The 13,790-nt window shown below is 41.8% G+C and overlaps 1 protein-coding gene across 1 annotated transcript in view; it reads left to right on the top strand.

Annotated features, from left to right (window-relative positions):
* The window catches only part of cpxm2 (carboxypeptidase X (M14 family), member 2), a 49,699-nt gene that overhangs the window by 10,966 nt on the left and 24,943 nt on the right, over nucleotides 1–13,790 (top strand). The window contains exons 3-4 of the mRNA XM_083788061.1: nucleotides 5,032–5,141; nucleotides 11,126–11,265. Of these exons, the coding sequence (XP_083644187.1) occupies nucleotides 5,032–5,141; nucleotides 11,126–11,265 (250 nt within the window). The remainder of the gene's footprint in view (nucleotides 1–5,031; nucleotides 5,142–11,125; nucleotides 11,266–13,790) is intronic.

The raw sequence follows: 13,790 nt of genomic DNA, 5'->3' as shown, positions 1-13,790 counted from the left end.
AGGAACACGCTTTAGATGTGCAGCTGTCTGGGCGCGTGCGCTGGGAGCTGTGATTCAGAGCGGAGTCACACTCGTTTAGTCAATTATGTGGGCACAGCACTTTGTCCTCGACTCAGAGAGGTTAACGCCCTCTTCTAGACTTCTTTTCCACTCGGCAAGTTTTCCGGGACGCCTCCTCCCTTTCCGTGCGTGAAACCGATTGACGTCACGCTCGCAGCACAACAAAAGTCCAAAACGATCAAACGATGCGCATCGATTAGTCAAGGGACAAAATATTCCGGAGATTTCGGACGTTGTTTATGAAGTGAACGAACATATAAAATCTATTATAATATTATGACTGCAATGCACCACAAGACTGGAATTAACAGCTTGTGACACATGGCTGACTAATCTTCAATCTCATGTTTTGGATATTGGCCCTCAGCATTGATGTGGCCAATGGCCTAGTCATAGCAACGCATGATGAGACACTTGTGATTTGCATACTACATTGTTGTCAAAGTTGGATGATTTGCAGCACGCTCCCTGCAGAGAACGGCATACAGATGGGTGATAAAGATTTATGGTTGACAGGATAGCACGCGGCCGTTTACACCTCTTAACCTTGTTCCTTTGGACTGCTATGAGGGTCATGTTGACCCTAATGGGTTGTTGTGATCCCCTCCGCTCAGGGCCCAGGTGATCGTGACGAATTCCCCAAGGTTAAAGGGGCTGATCCGAAATATGTAGTCTACACACGTGGCTTTTCGGCTCAGGGTCACAAGTGGGGCAGCACATGTGGTTCCGTTGCCGTATAGGGTTACTGTAAATATTTTACTAATTGGTCACACAAGCGGCCTCGCGCAATGCCTGGCCTATTCATAAAACTTTCACACCACGACTTTTCAGTGAGATGTCTGCCGGTTGCAGACAGCATGCGGTTAATCCTCACAGAGCATAAATTAGATCGCCGTTATGGTATGTGGACTTTGGATCTGAGAGAAGAGATTAGTTTTTTCTCTCTTTGTTCAACATGTCAATGTACTTGCTCTTTTCTGTTGAAGGAATTACGTTGCTGTGTCTCTACACAGCAACGTCCTGCATGTTAATTTAACTCTACAGACCGTTATGCCTATATATGGAATTACTCATAAATGGGACAGACCGATTTCAAACTGTGTTTACATGTGTCTAAAATATAAATAATTGATAACTTACAATACTGAATTTCACTGGAAGTTACACTGTGCCCTCTAGCCTCTACAGATCTTGTCAATAGAAAAACCCCATTGACCAGATTTTTCCTTCCGGTGAAATATTTTCTTTTCTGGCCAAAAAGTGAATTTTATACGAGTGTTGGGGGGCTCAGAGTGCGTCCATTAGGGAAAGTAGGCTTTAGACGCCACAACATCGTCTTTGTATTGGCGAATGGCGAGTAGCAAAATCGTTCTTTTTATTTTTGCAGCAGTCGACAGGCTGTGCTGCATTCCATGCCTGCGCAGGAAGTCGAGAGTAACATAGCGTTAAGGAGAACTCCTTAACGCTACATGGACCAGAGCTAGAGAGCCCTGTCTTCTTTCATATAAGAAACAGTTCTTCTGGTGTTGCTCTGCGGACAGTGACATCTGCAGCACATGCTGCATGCATGGACAAACAGACCTATATGCCCAGTCGGAAATACTTGCTTTGATATTCCATAGCTCTGGTCCAGAGAAGTCTAACCCAAACATTATGATCTGACCCAGAGAGAGCAGTCTGGGCTGGGCCGGGCCAGCCAGGATCTCACAAGTCAAAACATTGCTTTGCCTGTTGTTTAGCCTCTCACTGGATGATGGTCATTGTGGTGTATAAAAGATGAGCTGATCGCACGATGAGCTTAGTTTGGTGGTGCGCAGCATTTCACCCTCTGTAATCGCTTAAAGATGATCAAACAAACTGCACATGGCCTCTGGTGCAAAATGAAAGCATCGTGAAGCGACGCACGGGCTCGTTTCACGGTCCACGACTCCTCAATTCAGTTTTTTGACGTGAAATGCCAAGGCATTTCTGTAGCCTCAACAACGCGCGTGGTGGTGTAATTCGCTCAAACAGTGGGTCATTATGGGGTGAGAGCACTGTGCTAAATCAATAGAATCACTGGGGGTGAAGTGGAAACTGTGGGAGTCATTCCGTTAAGACGTTGCCCTTGATGGGGTTTCATGGGGCTGTATAAGGATGATGGGCATCATCGTGCATGACTGATCATGGATCCTATACAGGACGAAAGAGATGTCAAGGACAGGCTGTCACACTGAAGTCTGTGTGGTTCTCAACTTGGGGCCCGGGAACACCCAGGAGTCCTTGAGGGGGTTCCAGGGGGTGCAATGATTGATAGCAATTGATTGATTCCAAGCGGCCCCCTTAAGGTTTGTAACGCAGAGAGTGTACAAATTGTACTACTTTGTAAACTTCATGTTGCTGGCTTCCATTGAAACAGTTCTGTGTCATGTTTAACCCATTAAAAACGGGAAAGCATCCGTGTCATTTTATAGATTTTAACCATTTATTTCATTGTTTGGCTATTCAAAAATAGCAGATATACTGTACAATCTCATGGCACATCACTTCCCGACCCCAGACTTTGTCCTCGCTTGTCGGGCGCATGTTTGACGACAATGAGTGTTGATTGAAAATTCAACAGCGACTCAGCTACAGATGCACAGCACACGCACGCACGCACACACACACAGAAGATATGGGGGTGCCATACACAAAGCTTAATTTAGAATATTTTGTATCGGCTAGTGTGAACGTCTGAACGCACAGTGTTTGACCCAGAAAGCTATAAAGGAGTGGGACCAGGAGTGACAGCCCCACCCCCCCCGCTATTCATTTCAATGGAAATTGCTCAGTGGAGTTTTGAAGCACCCAGAAGACTGGCGGAAGTACAATTATAACTCTGGATGGAGCTCGATACGGGCTCGATACGGGCTTGGAGCACATAGAGGTCGTCTCAACATCCAGGTAAGGCCTTTTAGTTAGCAATTGACCAAATATGCCAATATTTGGCATTGAAAAGCATTATACAGAACACCTCCCCCACATTTCCAACAGCCCCCAGAATCCATTGGAGTAAAAGAACGCCATGTAGACCATACAAAATAAAGGAGAGCGCATCATCAACACCACCACTCGTTAATTTCAGGCTTATCAAGCCGGGTTCTTATCGAGCCCACTATCGAGAATTTTATTTTGTTGAAAGATGGGAGACAATAAATTCTGAACAGAACAAATCCAGCGCAGCGATAGTTCATTGAGACAGGGAAGGCAGAAGGCTTAATATATAATCCCCCATTCATTCTGTTCCTTTAAATCAGCTGTCTCTCTCCATGTCAAGTAACTCTCCTCACTCTCATTCACTGCCAGCTAACTCACTCAGCAGTCACTACCCTGTCCTCAGTCTTCATGCCAGCTGACTCTGTGTCTCTGTTGTTCAGATGTTAGCGTTCACATTTCCTCCACCTCCCCGGCCTCCTCCCTGTGGCATTAGTTCTGTAATGCGTGATTCTATGATTATACATGTGATTTATGGATTGTACTATGGTATATGTGGTATCTAGTTCTGTTATTCTGCTATGTGGTATATGGAATGCATTGAAAGTTATGTTGTTGATGTAATGTCTTTATGTAATGCTCTGGGGTTTGTTGTTGATATCAGAGCTGTGTCTCGATGAACAGATAATCTGAGATATTAAATGTGATATGATATTAAATGAGCAGAGCCACACCGCCATACTAAATGCAATAGCTTTGCAATAAATGGTTAATAGTCATCTGTACAAGTATCTTTTACTATACTATATCTTTTACCTTCAAATACAATAATTTTCTAACAGACGGAAGGCAATTGATCTTTTTACCAATACAATTATATTCAAGAAACTGTTAACTGGTTAATATGTTTGTGTACAGTCACTTTAAAAGCTTAATTTTGTTTACTCGAGCAGCACTTTGGCAGGTATCAATACACTTTGACTGACATGTTTGTGCCAGCATTCGATTAGATTTAATTATTGATTGCCTCTTGTCTTGATTGTTTAAACATGACGTCATGGGCCGATATGCTCGATAACAGGCTTGATAAGCCCAAAGCTTATTGATAACGGGTACTCAATAAGCTTGTTTATTGATTTTCTTCGGGTAGTTGTTATCGAGCTCCATCCCTAATTATAACTCAATTGCTCGTGCGAGCGGAAGTTGAGAGCGGTCTCAAATCTGAGGTCAGAGTTGACTCACATGACGTCACTGAACGTCCGTCCACCTCCATGAACGTCCCGGAACGTGCTGCAGTTCCAGCTTTGGCCAGTAGTGTGTAGTGGCAGCTTCAAGGTCGGCCAATCGTTCTGGGGGCTTGGTTTGACCCCATGCAGCACAGCACCGTGCCGCGGGAACACCCCAGGACATCTCCTTTTATTAAGAGTCTATCTAAGAGTCTTCTTGAATACCAAGTTATGTTATAGCTGTTTCAACCTGCTCTGAAATAGCTCTCATATATATATTTGAACGTGGTGACAGGTGTGCATATTTTACTTCAGAAATGCAAATTAAGAAAGAAAGAAAAGAGGCAGCTTCACGGCAAGTGCATTTATCAATTACATGGGTAGCTTTGAAATGTATAGCTGTGTCAGGACTCGGGAGAATAAAGCACCAGTCACACAATTACTTTCCATTTCTCTTCGTTTGGGTCCATGCACCTTTTCTGTTTTGATTTGCCAATCAAATTAGATGTTTAGCCGTTTGGGAAAGACAGAGGGGAATGTTAAAATTTGATGCAGATTGATTGAATACCTTATTAGCCAGAAATGTAAACAGTCAAACACTTTCCATTCAGGTCTCAGGTCTCCATTCACATGTATCTCCATCACGCTCTCTCTTTGGTTTACAAAATATTATTATTACCCTCAATGCCAAAGAAATAGTCAAACAGCAAATCCACATAATTTTTAAGTGGCATCATGCGTTACGTGAAATGACCACAACAATAACAGGTACATTTGTCCTTAAAACTAGAATGCCCTCCAATGGGACTGGAAACACTGAAGATTGACGACTTCCAGCTTCACGCATCGACTACCAAACGATACGGGCTTGGAGCACATAGAGGTCGTCTCAACATCCAGGTAAGGCCTTTTAGTTAGCAATTAACCAAATATGCCAATATTTGGCATTGAAAAGCATTATACAGAACACCTCCCCCACATTTCCAACAGCCCCCAGAATCCATTGGAGTAAAAGAACGCCATGTAGACCATACAAAATAAAGGAGAGCGCATCATCAACACCACCACTAGCTGAGGGCTTTTTATTTATTTATTGCACTGGCAGATTCATCTGGTTTCCAGACTACCACGACCTCAGTATGTGTAGAAGCTAATTGCCATAAATCCACTCCTTGGGGATATATGCCTGAGTTATCTCCTTGATAATCTAACACATTTAAAAAGCTTTTTTATGTCTTAGATAAGCTATACTAGTCGTTGTTGTGAAGCAATCTTTACTAATAGGAGTGTTTCAAAAGATCAATAGTTCCATTTAGCAATGGGGACAGACAGGAGAGAGAAATGCTTCGCTGAGACCACAAGTGGGCGGTGAAAAAGTGACATCCAGTATAGAGCTGTTGGATGTGTCTGCATGAATACAGATACTTTTTAACACTTAAATGTGCAGTTTTGGGAATAAATTTAAATTGTGATATATTACAGACATATAGGTCCTTTGGCACACCATCTTTAAGCCCTATTACGCATAATTTGGCCACACAAGTCTACTGAAAAAGATGATGCAAGCATACTGCATAATTTTAGTACACCCCAGGCAATGCCACTTGCATGATTAAGACAGCTGGCATGTGAACGAACATAAACTACAATTGTCCTAAATGGTAAATAAATGGTAAATGGTGCATTTATATAGCGCCTTTATCCAAGCCGCTTTACATAGATTGTGCATTGTACAAACCATGGAAGGCACCAACCTACAATTAGGGGTTCAGCGTCTTGCTCAAGGACACTTCGACTCTACCCTCAGACCCTCGTCCTCAGACCATCTCTGTACATATGGGACCAATAGGATTAATTTGTTCCATTACCTGTAAGGTATTTGTTTCTTAACTCTTATTTATCTGGGGACCCCCTGTAACGCCATCACATCTGGTTAAGAACCGCTGCTTTATGGTGCAAACTTACTGTAGATCCATATTGTATGCAGGGGAATATCGTGTAGATTGATGGATGTTATGCATGGAATTAATAAACAGCATGATTAGAAGCATACTTCACTGAATTAATGAGTAATAAATCATTCAATGAACTGACTTTGACCTAATATAACTGTAAGACAGCATAGCTCCCAGCAGTGTAACCAGACTTGTATGTGATTGGTTGTGGTGGCGGTGGCAGTGAAGCCGTCCCTGGATGGAGCTTTAGTCTTACAGGCCACTTTGGCCCTTCTATAGAGCGTCGCAGCCCCTCCCCCTTTCAGAACAACGATTGGCCCAGGAAATAAATCCCAATGCATTATATTTATGTATTTATTTAAAGACGGTTACGCCGCGGACAAAGCCAACTCGGATCGTGACAAATCATGACAATGAACACAATGTTTTGGGCCGATCAAATAATTTATAAGAAGAAAAACAAAACAAATAGTGTTGTCTCCTGCCTTTATTTTCTTCTTTCTAATGATTTGATCGGCCCAAAATGCTGTTCATTGTCATGATTTGTCACGATCCGAGTTGGCTTTGTCTGCGGCGTAACCATCTTTAAATAAATACTTTAAGAAATGCCTATGAGGAAAATGAACGGCGATTTATTTTCCGGGTCTCTCGAGGTGGCGGGACTGCGACGCTCTATACCGCTTTCAAGTCGAACATCATCATTATCTTTTGGTTTGAGTTTTCAAGTCAATTATTTGATATAACAACAGGGACTCAAATAAATGATGTTAACTGCATGGAACAATGTCAGTTGTGATAAAATATTTTGACAGATGTGGATTTTGGCATCCACATGAGAAGTTTGTGGGTTCTCCAGAATGTGACATGACTTATCTACAATAAGGCATCAGACGTCTATGACACTGGTTCCCAAGTCCAACACTGGGTCGGGAGGACCTAACAAAGATGTATTCACATTGAAACGTTGTTTGAATGCACCCTGTAAATGAAAGGCTTTAATTGTCCGAGACTGATCCAGTGCCTTCCTTCTACTATATACGGTTACCAGTCCTGTTCCTGAGATGCACCAGACCAGCCTAAATGTGGCTTTAGGCGCGGTGGAACCACGTTGTGCTGGACTGGGTCGTGGGTCGCGGACACATCTTTATTCCATTATACAATTAGGATATTTAAAAAAGGATAAAACATAATGTGAAACTGTTCTGGAGTGCTTCTTTTATGGCCTACTGACAGTTGGCAGTGCACCCCAGTCTTGAGAACAATGATCTGCAACTCTGTGCAGAAGAAATCCACTGATTGAAAAGATACAGACAGATATACAGACCGACAGAATCTTTTATAAACAGCTAGCCTCCTACAGAGCCAAAGGAACACCCTAGAGTCAGCACACTTCAGTGTGGGTGACATTAAATATGCTTCAGTTTATGTCACAGTGTAACAGAACGGGAGGGAAGTAAGCAGAGAGAAAACAGTGCACTGCTGCCATCAAACCGAAGGGCAGATCCCCAAACCTAATAAAGAGGATCGGCATATGGGAGGAGGAGAAGAGGTATTTCCTGTTACTGTAGGCACTGCCTCGAGGACATTGAAGCCGAGAGCGGTGTCTGGTTTGCCTCCGAATCGGAGCAATATGATTAATGAAACACACACAAATGTAATTCACTCAAGAAGTGCAATGTGTTTATCGAAAACCAGTGAAACAAAGCCATCGTTGTTCAGTTTGATTTGTTTACTCCTCTCCGAGTACAGAAGGGTGTGTGATGCGTTGTTGGGGCGTGTGTTTTCTGTGTCTTGTGTGCAGATCGAGGATCAGGGAGGGACAGAGATAATGCACCCCAGGAGAAACACAGGGGTAGCAGATGTGGCTTGTTGAACCAGGCTCGTCTCCAATAGTCTCTGTTTATTTGCATTTTTATCCAATTTTTCCAATTTCATTCCAGACACCAATGGCATTCTAATAACATTCTGATAACAGGGACAGCATATAATAGTCAGATGATGAATTTGTCTCAAACATGAGACAAACGATGCACCTTTAAGCCCGATTCATACGTGGTTGCACACCAGTGTTATACACATTGAAAATAAGTTAAACTAGAAAAAGTGGCCCTCGAGGGAACAGCTGGTCTCCACTAGGATAGGAGCGTTTTTTTGGAAAAAACAGTGCGACCTGTTGTGAGCTATATCGGTTGTTTATAATGCACAACATGATGTGCAGTATTGTTAGACATGCTCACTTGATTGGTCTACTTCAAGTGGTGAGTCGGGACAGTGTCAGTTGAGTTGTGTAGTTCACTATGATTAGTCTACTATTTTGGGGGCATAATGTAGATATACTGTATGTAGCCTTTCTCAATTTTGTTACAAGATCACAGAGAGTTACAAGAGAGTTAAGGTACAGAGAGGCCTGGTCAGCTCATTAAACACCTATACCGTTATTGCGAGCATAAAACTGTCATAGTTTTAGCACATGAACCTAATTAATTTGACAGACGACTGTCAAATCACAAGGATTGGATGTAGTACCAGAAAGGTATGTATTACAAAATCATGCGAGCCACCCCTATAAAATGTCCTGATGACCCCAAGAAAACAAAACAAAATAATACTGGGGGATTTGAATCTCAGTTCATGGTGCCATTATCGTTGGCGGACGTCGTTGGAGCTCATTGGAAATCCTCAGGGGAAGTATTGTAATCACAGTTCCTTCCTGCACAATTTGCACAAATGGACTCTCTGGCGTCAAGTCCTGAGCACCTCAACTCTGCAACAACTTGTGTAGTGCTCAGCATATGAAGCACACTATCCTGCAAACCATAACACTCACTATAATAAACTATAAATGTACTCCATACCGTATCTTTACAGTTCTCAGATAGCACTCAGATTACGGAACTTACAACCAGCTCTTAAAGTCTATCCGTTTCCATGCTCTCTCTCGCTCTTAGTCTGTCCTCTAAAGACCCCGCTAGGTTGCTTAATAACAGATTGACACCTGCTTCCCCAATAAACAACAGAAGGGACCTGAGATACCTTACCAAACTATACATTTATCCATATTAATGCAACACCAGCAATAATTGAACATGTGCATATTTTGAGTTATACCGCATATTTGGTAACTGAAATACTACTTTTGTGTGGACACTGGACACACTGTACACAAGTTAAGGCCAAGTCCAAAAGAAAGTCTCCATGGATTCTTCCTTATTCACTTTTTGGTGGGCTTTAAGTGCAAAGACCAAAGGAGAGTGGCATAACTCAAAGTGACGTGACAGCTGACTTGTCAGTGATTAAGATATATTTGCTAAAATGCACTTACAACTCACGCTGTCAAAACACAGGGATGAACACAGCCTGCTGTCAGCATATTCTTAAGGTTGTGAGCAGCCAACAACCCCAATTCATCATAGCACTATACTTAGTTGTTCTGGCCTTTTTTGGATGGAGGAGTGGTGCTTGATACACATTATAATTGGGTTAACATTTTTAGCTGCTAAATAGCCGACGCCAAGTAAGTGTCACCACGATGCGATGTATCCTCGAGACACGTCGAGGAAAATGCACTGTATCCGCATATTGCTGGAGAAAATTCAGAGATGCAGTCAGCTGTATCAGAGAGCGACAGGCAGGGGGGTTTTCAGCACTCTTGCTTGTCTGGGAGATTTGGCCTGCACTCCTACTGTACAGTATATATATATATATATATCTTGCTCCTAGTCACTCCCTGTTCACTCCCTTCTACAGCGATGCCATGATCCTGCCAGTCCAAATAACCTCGCCTATATTCACACAGTAGCACTTTGTAGTCTCAGCCTAGATGCACAATAATACACTATTACTCATTATAATGTGAAAGATGAGCAGAGTTTAAGTGCTGTATTGGCGTAACATGTTAACGAGTATACGCTCATCTCCTACTCACAGATTAACATGCAAACCACACATCAAAGCATTTATTGTGTGTATATGATTACCCATGTAGATCTTTTTCCACATTTGTCCAATACACAATGATATGGTTAAGTCTCAAGTCTCCACCTCTGTTCATCCCCATAATTAAATATCCATGTTAGTGTGGCACCCAGCCAAGACCCGGCCCACAAACGCCCTTGCCAATCGGACTCAGCCCTGTTGGCACAACAGGTTGTGTGTCGATCTGGCGAGTGGGGTTCAATTCCCAGTTCCCACTCCTGCGCATCACTACAATCGGTTACTAACAACGTCGCTCCAAATAAATACCACACAAACACCGAACTGTACGCAAAGCAATAGGATTAAATACAGAAGGCCTGTGATGGCGATTGGTGACACAGTTGGAGTTGTTTTTCTTTGGATACGGTTATTGCTCCAGCAGTAGATGAGCTCATTCATACAGTGAGTCTCAGAGTCTCAAGTCAAGCTTTAAAGCAGTCAATTCCGTCAGGTCAAGTCAAGTATCACAACAGAAGAGTCCTGGTCAAGTTACAATTGCTGTTTTTCGGACTCCAGTCTCAAGTCTGCAGCGCTGCCTCTTGAGCACCTGCACAGTCTTTGTGGGCATGTGTGTTCATGCATGTGTGTGTGTGTGTGTGTGTGTGTGTGTGTGTGTGTGTGTGTGCGCATTAGGGGTGTCAGGAGTTTTCACTACATGGTGTTTGTGATATGAAATGTAAGCTTACCCTAATCACAGTAAACATCATGTCATTTTCAAGTTACTGTAGCATAGTGACTTCAGTTGGCTGGAGTAGATTGTGATGAAATCCTATGTATTGAATCGAGAATCATCTTGAATAGAGAATACGTTTTTGGATTGAGAATCGAGTTGAATCGAATCGTGACCCCAAGAATCGGAATCGAATCGTGGGACACTCAAAGATTCACAGCCCTATAGTGCGCATGCAAGTCTGAAAGAGAATCTCAGCTAAGCTGCTTCTTTCCCCCTGGCAGGCTGGCATCTATGAAGATGACCTGTATGACGGGGGCTGGTGTGCCGGAAGAGACGACCCACTCCAGTGGTTTGAGGTGGACGGCAGGAGGCTCACCAAGTTCACCGGGGTCATCACACAAGGCAGGAGCTCGCTGTGGTCGTGAGTACAACTACAAAGCCACTCCTACAGACTTGCTCCGGTGCGTTGGCTTCACCGTTGAGACATTTCTCTCCCCTCAAGCTAGTGCAGTATATAGTATATACTGAAAGCCCACCAGCTAATGTTTGACTATGTAAAGGATATACTTGAGTAATAAAACAAAACTTTTTTCCCCACACCATGTAGAACAGCGGCCTGCCCTTGGCCCTTTTATAAGTCGTTTTGTTTTGTTCTGTTCTGTGCACCTAAATTATCACTCAGGATTTGACTGTACATCTCTGTGAAAAGTAACTAAAAACACCAGGAACAACAGGAAATAAAAATTGAACACAGTTGCCAATGATACTAATTAATGTTGTGTTCCATTTAAAGGACCACTTCACCACTTTTCAACCTATCTTCATATAATAGGACCTCACTAATAATCATGAAAAAATGGCACAATTTTTTTTCTACTCAGTCTGTGTCTCATAGGACGACTGTGGGCAGTTTAGAAACCATCTTCCAGTGACATCATCATTAGGCAGATTTTTTTTTAAACAAGATATTTTTACAAAAATATTTAGATTTTCATTATCGTGAGAACGATGGCTTCCATTTTCGCATTGCAACTTTTCAGGACTAGAAAGCCTGCAATTTCTATTAGCTTGTATTCCCCATTGATGATGTCACTGGAAGACGGTTTCTAAACTGCCCACAGCCCTCCTATGAGACACAGACTGAGTAGAAAGAAATTGCACAATTTTTTCATGATTATTAGTGAGGACCAATTATATAAAGATAGGTTGCAAAGTGGTGAAGTGGTCCTTTAAGGTCAACCAGAGTCAGGTTGCTGCTATTGTACTGTACATGAATATAATTGGCTTACTGGAAAGGCTCTACCACATTAAGTGGGACGGAACTTTAATTAGCATAATTTGGTACGGCTTGCGTTTACCTTACTATGTCATGTCAATATGGCTGCAGAGACAAAAGCACTGCAATACACTCCAAACAACAGCCTTAAGGTGCACGGCTCAACATTATCATGAAACTGAGAAAACAGCCAGCAGGCACACTTAGTTTTATTTCCATGGACAGACTGAGCAACGATCGGACGCGTTTCAACCTAACCTGCCATGAAAAATGCTAACATCAAGTGTTCATGGAACCTCCCTCGTGCACTTCCAGAACAAAGCGATGGGCGTCGTCCATCCTCCCACCAACTTTATTCACTCGCTATTGCTTCTTAAGTTCTTTCACTGCCGGGCTTCTTATCTTCCTCACAGAATAATTGTTCCATTAAAGTTCTGCCATTGTGAAAGTGGTGGATATAAATCTCTTGGTCTATTTGCATGCAGGTATGCATACAGACTCACATTCTCATTCCGAAGCGCGCAGTCACACACACGCACACACACACGCACAGCTGTTATTCAAGTACTGGTTTGTTACATTGTTCCAATACTTTATTCTTCTACTCCAGTACATCTCAAAGGCAAATATTAAATTTAGGATTATTTGACAACCAATTTATTTCATTTACGAATACAAAACAAACATTAAGTGATACATGATGATGAATTTATTATTGGTTAAGTTACCCAGCCAGCAGCATTTAGTTTAAACTTTAAAGCAATTAAAATAAGCTCAACCTTTACCAGTAGCAACGTTAAAGTGATGAACACATTAATACACTACTACAAATACAATAATAAAAACAATAATTGACATTTCTACATAATGAGTAGCCTACTTTTACAATCCAATCCAATCCACTTTATTTATAAAGCACAACAAGGTTGAAACAAAGTGCTGTACACAAAGAAATAACAACAACAGTACATAAACAGGGCAACATAAGGACACACAGTGCAGTGGAAGCAGAAACTCTTAATCAATATGTTCAAATGCCAAGGAGTACAAGTGAGTTTTTTCAGACGTGATTTAAACACAGACAAGGATTGAGAAGCTCTGACACTATGGAAGTTCATTCCACAGTGTGGGTGCTACAACAGAAAATGTTTTATGTTTGTTTATGTTTGTAACTACTGTGTATATATTACTCGATATTTGGTGAAGTTAAGTTTTGAATAGGCCTGCAGGCCTTTTTGCTAGTAACGGAGTATTCCTAGTGTGATATTGCTACTTTTACTTAAGGAAATATATACAGCACCTTTCCAAACAATTTGAATATCATGGAAAAGTTGGTTTGTTTCCATAATTCCATTCAAAAAGTTTAACTTTCATAGATTATAGATTCAGTGCACACAACATAAATGATTTCAATTATTTATGTGTTTATCCTTACACATGGCTTCCAGCTCATAAAACCCACTAAAAACAGAATTTCAAAAAATTTGAATATTGTGAAGAAATCACCATTTACTCCTCAGTTTTTGCAGAGCATGAATGTTGAATTGAATTGAATGTTTTAATCTGAATGCCACATTAAGAAATTAGGATCACATCAAATCAATCAAAATATGGTACTTTCAAAAGAGAAATGTCAATCTTCAAAGGGAATCCCTTTGCCTTCATCACTG

Source organism: Protomyctophum parallelum, assembly GCF_964188405.1.
Source record: "Protomyctophum parallelum genome assembly, chromosome: 17".
Lineage (NCBI taxonomy): Eukaryota > Metazoa > Chordata > Actinopteri > Myctophiformes > Myctophidae > Protomyctophum > Protomyctophum parallelum.
This window is presented reverse-complemented; position numbering and strand designations above follow the sequence as displayed.